Source organism: Odontomachus brunneus, unplaced genomic scaffold, assembly GCF_010583005.1.
Source record: "Odontomachus brunneus isolate Ranch 3 - 2012 unplaced genomic scaffold, Obru_v1 Obru_scaffold_197, whole genome shotgun sequence".
Lineage (NCBI taxonomy): Eukaryota > Metazoa > Arthropoda > Insecta > Hymenoptera > Formicidae > Odontomachus > Odontomachus brunneus.
This window is the reverse complement of record NW_022639647.1, coordinates 368,195-375,111: the sequence shown is the minus strand read 5'-3', so window position 1 is coordinate 375,111 and position 6,917 is coordinate 368,195. Positions and strand designations below refer to the sequence as shown.

General features: G+C 43.3%; 2 protein-coding genes across 2 annotated transcripts in view; one reads left to right on the top strand and one right to left on the bottom strand.

Annotated features, from left to right (window-relative positions):
- LOC116851959 (serine protease snake-like) overlaps positions 1–6,917 on the top strand; it is a 192,607-nt gene that overhangs the window by 143,110 nt on the left and 42,580 nt on the right. The gene's annotated exons all lie outside the window — the stretch shown is intronic.
- On the bottom strand, positions 4,910–5,819 carry LOC116851960. The gene is made up of 2 exons (XM_032831893.1): positions 5,394–5,819; positions 4,910–5,291 (listed from the first exon to the last, which is right to left on the bottom strand). Exons 1-2 carry the CDS (start codon positions 5,662–5,664, stop codon positions 5,101–5,103), a joined length of 462 nt encoding a protein of 153 aa, XP_032687784.1. The 5' UTR covers positions 5,665–5,819; the 3' UTR covers positions 4,910–5,100.

The window sequence follows — 6,917 nt, the reverse complement described above, 5'->3', positions numbered from 1 at the left end:
AGAGAGAGAGAGAGAGAGAGAGAGAGAGAGAGAGTATACGGCAGTAACAGCCGTCTAGAAAAAGGCTCGACGAAGCAAGAAATGGGAGATTCGTACCGAGAGAGCTACAGCTATCGTTTAGTGACAGTTATCGGCTTCCGAGAGCACTATTTTTTTTCGTGTGCGAGACCGCTCTACCTGAGTGTCACTCCCGATCGATCGTTGGGATATCGAAGGCGAAGCGGAGGCTTAGGCGGGCCTTTGCCCGACGACGACGATGACGACGACGACGGCGTTGGTGACGAAGAGCAGCGGCTGTACCAGCGTCCACCAGCCGGGTCAGAGTGAGGAGCGAGCCTTGTCAAATTGTAAGACCAGTCACTCGCTTTGCTATATCGTGTCGTTCTGTATCGTTGCCGCGGATCGTCTAACGCGGGGAGTGGCTGTGCATCTTTCGTGAAATACAATAAAATAACTTGTCTCTCGCACACTTAAGGTAGGGTATCCCGACCGGCAGGATACCACGAGTATCGAACTTGTAATCTTGCGATGGTCGGAACGAGCGGATTTCCTACCGAATAAAGAGTCTTAGTTACTGCATTACTTGGTCTCCTACTTTTCTCGATTGAGATTTGGCCCTTCTCACAACACCCACTCCCGTCTCCAACTCAAATTAAAATTTGAGCTACCGGTCCCGCAGGTTCTCGATTTCCCGACTTTGTGGCCGTTAGTGATTTCTCTTTTGGTGCCTGACTTTGTGAGGAGGTGCGACCTTACTGCACCTGGCACCCAACACTTTTGTAAGAAGTCAGAAGTCGCAAATCGAGGACCGCGGTAATTTGTCGGCGCGGCGGACCAGTTACCGTCCGCCTAATTCGTGAGAAAAGTCGTCGCAAAATATATGTGTAATTAAAATAAATTTTATTTTTCCACTTATGTTTGTTTTTTATTAAAATCATAAAATTGAATAATTAAACGAACTTACCGTGAAGTTCGATTACAACTATGTTGTCTCGTCCGGATGGATACTCGTAGTAACGTTCCGCTGCGTTATCCTCAACAGGTTTTAAAGTACTGAAAAAATTTGAATTAGGCGCCGCTTCCCATTTGGCGCGCCTATCTGCACTCGTCCCTCATCATTTCAAAGCTCGCAAATCTGCTAAAAACGGGTTGTGGGTGGGGGGAAGTCTTCCATCCGGACGAGACAGCATAATTGTAATCGAACTTCACGGTAAGTTCGTTTAATTATTCAATTATGCAATGTTTCGTCCGGATGGATACTCGTAGATATTTAAAGCGCAGATTTGCAGGAGAAAAAAACTGAAATAAGGTAAATATTATAAAAGTAAATTTATTTCAAGGATGTCTTTGCAACAAAAAACATGCATAAAGATAACTCCAAAATAAAAGAAAAATGCATAAAATGAAATGTATTTCATAAGAGGGAACAAAATACTAAAATAAAATCTATGAAATACCCTCCTATATAACGAAAAGACGAGATTATGACCTATTTAAGATCGTAGACAGAAAAAAGGCTCCTTAATAATTGGGCGATTGTAAAAACGAGCAAAGGTTTCTGAAGATCTGCTTCAACCGGCTGTGCGTCTAATCTCGTCTATACTAATGCCTCTGCTTGCCGCGAACGATGTCGAAGCGTGACGAATAGAGTGCGCCGAAAAAATAAATATATCGACACCAGCAGCTTTCAGTTCTAGTTTAGCCCAACGCCCTAGCGTCTGGGAGGAAGCTGCGCTGTGTGGAGATCGAGGAGAGATGAAGAGAGAGTCACATTCTTCCTGACACAGATCCTCGGTGATCTGTAGGTAAGTTTTAACCAGAGAGACGATGCAAAGTTCCGGTTTCTCGGCGAAATGTTTGATGTAAAACAAAGACTGAGATTTACCAACCCTTGATGTCTTAAGTCTAGCGGGGATCTTAATGACTAACAAATCAGTCATCGAAATATTTGACAGTTGAATAGCCGCCAAAGTCTGCATTCTTTGAGCTGTTGTCAAGGCAAGAAGCAACACAAGCTTTCTAGATAAAATTTCTAGAGAAAGCTCCTCGTGTGGAAACAAGGATGATAGGTGATCTATCACCAGTCTAGGATTCCAGACAAAGTCATAGCGGGGTCTTTGCGGTTTTAGAACCGCTGCTCCCTTGCAAAATCTAGTAATCAAAGGGTGAGAGTCCACCTTCGACGAAACAAGAGATATGGCCGAGCGATAGGTATTCAAGGTTGCGTATGAACCTACTTGTGATAACACAGAGGACAAAAACTCTAAGAATGCAAAGACTGGCGGTGTGAAAAAGTTGATTTGGTTTTGAATGCAGAAACTCCACCACAGATTTAAGGGCTTGGAGTATTGACTCAATGTAGCGTTCGTGATTGATGCCAGCGTTGTTGTCAGGGCTGCTGGTAGTGTTCCTCTGCGAATAACAGCTTGCCGGATAATTTCGTGGCCACCAGGGAAATTCTGTCCCAGGTCGGGACGTCTCTGAAAGGAGATGATAACATATCAATATTCGGTTAAAAACGAATCGGCTGGTCGATTACGTGTTTGTTAAATAAAGGGAACCAAGGCTGGGCCGGCCACTAAGGAACTACCACCCCTCCAGCTCTGTCATTAATGATTTTTCTCAGAACTCTTAGAATTAGAGTAAAGGAGGGAAAGGCATAAAAATAGAATCCATTCCAATCCAGCGAAAAAGCGTCCACTGCCTGAGCCAGTGGATCTGGCAACCAGGGGTACTATTCCGTACACGCTTACCGACAACTGTCGGATCGGTAGATGTTGTTGCGCAGCTTTTCTATGGTAGAAAAAAGCCGCGCAACGACGTCTACCGATCCGACAGCTGTCGGTAAGCGTGTACGGAATAGTACCCCAGGATACAAAACATCGACACTTACAATTGATCGATGATGCAAATAAATCGATATCAAAATTGCCAAAACGAGAATTAATCGTATCAAAATATGATTGTGCTAGCGTCCATTCTGTTTCCTCCGAGACAACACGAGATTGCGCGTCTGCCTTAAAATTTAGAGCTGAAGGAATATAAGAGGCGAAGATGAAGATGTTTCTTTCAGCACACCAGTACCAGATTTTCCTGGCCAGAGCAGAAAGTGAGGGAAACTTAATAGAACCCATACGGTTAATATAAGAAAGAGCCATGGAATTATCGACCCTCAAAAGGATGTTAGCTCCCTCTAAATAAGATGCGAACCATCTTAGTGCATGAAAAATAGCGAGAAGCTCTAAATAATTGATGTGTAGCAGCTTTTCCTCAGATGACCAGAAGCCGTGAGTGCTGTTGCCTTGGCAAACAGCTCCCCATCTAGAGAGAGAAGCATCGGAGAAAATTTCGAGCTCAAAACACCCCGATCTGATAAGGTTACGCTGAGAGTTGTCTGCAAAAATGGATTTCCACCACAACAGATCCTCTTTGATCGATAGTGGGAGAGACATTATGCGTCGAAGTTGTTATCGGATGTTGTTAAGGCTAAAAACTTCTCCCTCTCCAGCGCCTTAGTATGTAGTAAACCATACTGTACAGCTGGGTAGACCGATATCAGTGAACCAATATAGCTGGCAAAGAACCGAATTTTGCAGTGCCTCTTTTGGAAGAAAGCCAGAGTGAGTTGTAGAAGATTCTTTCTTCTGTCGGATGGAATCGCGACTGAGAAGTGTCGTGTATCGAAAATGAAGCCCAAGAATCTGCAAGAAAAAGTCGGGTTAAGAACGCTTTTATTTTTGTTAATAATTAAGCCTAACGAATACAGAAGGTTTATTGTTGTATTGAGGCTCTTAACACATTGATTGTACGAGTTTGCTATGAGTAGAAAATTGTCAAGATATACTATCAGAAAAATGCCACTTTCTCGAAGGGAAGAAACCATTGGTTTTAGCACCTTTGTAAAAATATATGGTGCCGAGGCTAGCCCAAAAGGTAGCACATTAAATTGGAAAAGCTCATCCTGGAAACGAAAACGTAAAAACTTTCTATCATCCCGATGTATGGGTAACAGAAAATAAGTGTCCTGCAAATTCACCGAGGCTAGAAAATCTCTCGGGGAGAGGAGGCGAATAACAGTTTTCCAATCTTCTAATTTGAAGTATGGAGCGTTAATGAAGATTGAGTTGTTTCAGATTGAGGATGAACCTCCAACCTCCTGAAGACTTTTTGATAACAAAGAAGGGTGAGAGGAACTGCCCACTGCAATCCGTCACCCTTTCGATCGCACTTTTATTGAGAAGGTTATTTATTTCTTGAGCACAAATTCGGTTGTCTGCGTCAGATAAGCAGACACGAGGCTCATTGTTTTGTAGAGGTGGTTGGTGTAAAAAAGGTAGCCTATAGCCCACAATGGTTTATAAAATAAAGGGGTCAGAGGTAATTTCCTTCCGCCGAGGTAAGAAGGAAGACAGTCTACCTGCGAGTCTTACCTCCCCACTATCTAACGCCTCCTGGAACGGGATCTCGATCGGTACGTTGGGCGGTGGCTGCTGTCCTGTGCTCCTGTTCTCCTCGCTGCCAGTCTGGGTTTCACAGGGGCGCGGGCGTTTCCCGCTCTACCGAAATAAATTGAGAGAGAAGTTTAATCGGCTGCTGTATCTTCTTAGGCACTGTCAAGGGAGCCTTGACAATGTCCTTTGAAAATTTTTCCATTGATGCCGCGTTCTTTATTTGTTCTCCAAACGAGGAACCGAAAAGCAGGTCATCCACCGGTAAAGTACCCGCCGTATTTTTGGCGGTTAGGTTGAGAGCTGGAGTGGTCTGCGCTCTCCTCGTAAGAGAAAGCCGGTAGAAAAGGTCGACTAATAGTTTAGCGCCCTCGTTGAGTTTGGAGATGGCTGAACAAGCCTCCGGGTTCAGTGAAGCCTGCGTCTCCGGACGGAGAAGATCAGAGAAGGCTTCGCCCAAGGCAGACAGAGCAGCGCCGACCTGATCCTGATTTTTGGTGGCAAAATCATCTCTTTTAACAATAGAATTGTTTTTGAGAGCGACTCAGCATTCTTGATTTAACGTGGGGAATTTGAGAAAGGATGCAGTCTTCGACGGAAAGAATCTAGCTATCAAAACCTTACGTTGATCAGCAAGAAGACCACTACGGGACTAAGTCCGCCATTTCTGTAAAAGCAGCTCATTCCAGGGAATGATCTCTTCACTGTCTAGATCAGTGCCGAAAAAGTGCTTCGTAAGATTCTTTGAGTTCTCCTCCATTGCAGTAGAAGGCAAGGACAGCAGATTGTCTTGTATTGTGACTTGCTTAGACCTATCACACTCTTCAGGAATATGATCTATGGCTGCAGAAAAAACATCACGTTCTGAATGCACAGAACACAAAAAAGGTGTGCCGTCATGCCACCTGTATTTCGCAAATACAGATCCAGCAATATTATACACACCTATATGTGGCTCCGCAGGAGATGCCAAAGTATTGTCCTCCGAGTCGGGCCCTTGAATGGGAGAATTCGACTCGGTACTTAAGGGACGGACCTCCTGGAGCAAGGTAGTGGACACGGGGGCAGGAGAGGCGGATCTGGGCGCCTTAACTATATCTCTCTGCCTATATAATAACATGTCGATTAAACGAGCAACCTTGTTTTCTAGCTCCGTCAGTCGATCAGAGGATGAAGATCTTCTTCTTTTCTTCGATTTGTGAGATGATTTTCCCATGTTGAACAACCTAAAAATGAAAAAACTAAGAACTGTGAAAAACACGTGTTGAGGTATCACGCAACAGGAAAACAATGAGGGACGAGTGCAGATAGGCGCGCCTAATTCAAATATTAATATATCAATATATAATTTTTTCAGTACTTTAAAACCTGTTGAGGATAACGCAGCGGAACGCTACTACGAGTATCCATCCGAACGAGACATTGCATAATTCCTATTTTGTACCCTGTAGTATTAAGGGGTTATACTACCCAGCAAATTTTTTTTTTCAATTTTTTTTTATTGGCTTAAATGATGCATAAACTATTCAAGAATGATATGCAAACACTATTTTGTCGGGGAAAATTCAATAAACTATTTTTAACAAGATAACTTCGAGCGCTCCTAAACGTTTAAAAAGACCGCTCACCTGCGCGCGGCATTTTAAATGTATTATAGCTTGTTGGTAATTTTTGTCGGTACAAATAAATTTAATTTCTTCAAAATACATATAGATGGTGTTAATAAATCTCAGAGAAGCCATATTGGACGCTACAATAACCGTTAGACTGCGAATAAACACGCAGTAAACAGTTCCACGTGCTACTCCGAGTTGCGCGCTCATAAACGTTACGGTAGTGTTTATTTTGTTGTTTTCTATAAAAATGAGTGAGAAAGTGTATAAAAAAGGGACGAGAGGGTCCTCTACTCGTGCCAGTCGGAGCAGAATCGCCAATAGAAAGCCGCCCAACCGTCACAGCTTCGAAGGCGACACTGAAGATGTTTGTAGGCTAGCAAAAAAAATGAAATCTTCGACAGCAGAAAATGATACTGAAGTGGATGCTGCATTTGGCTATCGAATCATCAATTTTCTTGCTGTTTTTAGCACGTTGTCGCAAATTCTAGCATGTAAAAAATGCGGAGGTAGTGTGAATTTTTTGGAGTCGTGTAAACGTGGCCTTGGATTCAAGCTTGTTATTGTGTGTGAAAAGTGCGGGAATACAACTATTGACAGTAGCCCCTTAATTAATGGTCGTGCTTACGATGTAAATAGACGGCTCACTTTGGCTATGAGACTTATTGGTATCGGAATTCAAGGAATAAGTAAATTTTGCGCCTTTATGTGCCTCCCAAAACCGGTCTTTCAAAAGTCATATGATGAAATCGTGCAAAGTATAGCTGTAGCAACGGACGCTGTAAGATCAAAAGTGTTACGGAAAGCTGCCGAGGAGGAAAAGAAAATTTCTGTTGAAAAAGGTCAGCTTGAGGGA

Excerpts from the sequence above, each read along its gene's own strand:
- LOC116851960 (XM_032831893.1), bottom strand. The coding sequence starts at position 5,664 with ATGGGAAAATCATCTCACAAATCGAAGAAAAGAAGAAGATCTTCATCC. Across the intron at positions 5,292-5,393 it reads TCCTGCGGAGCCACATATAG|CCATAGATCATATTCCTGAA; the intron begins GTGTGTATAATA and ends TTTTTTCTGCAG.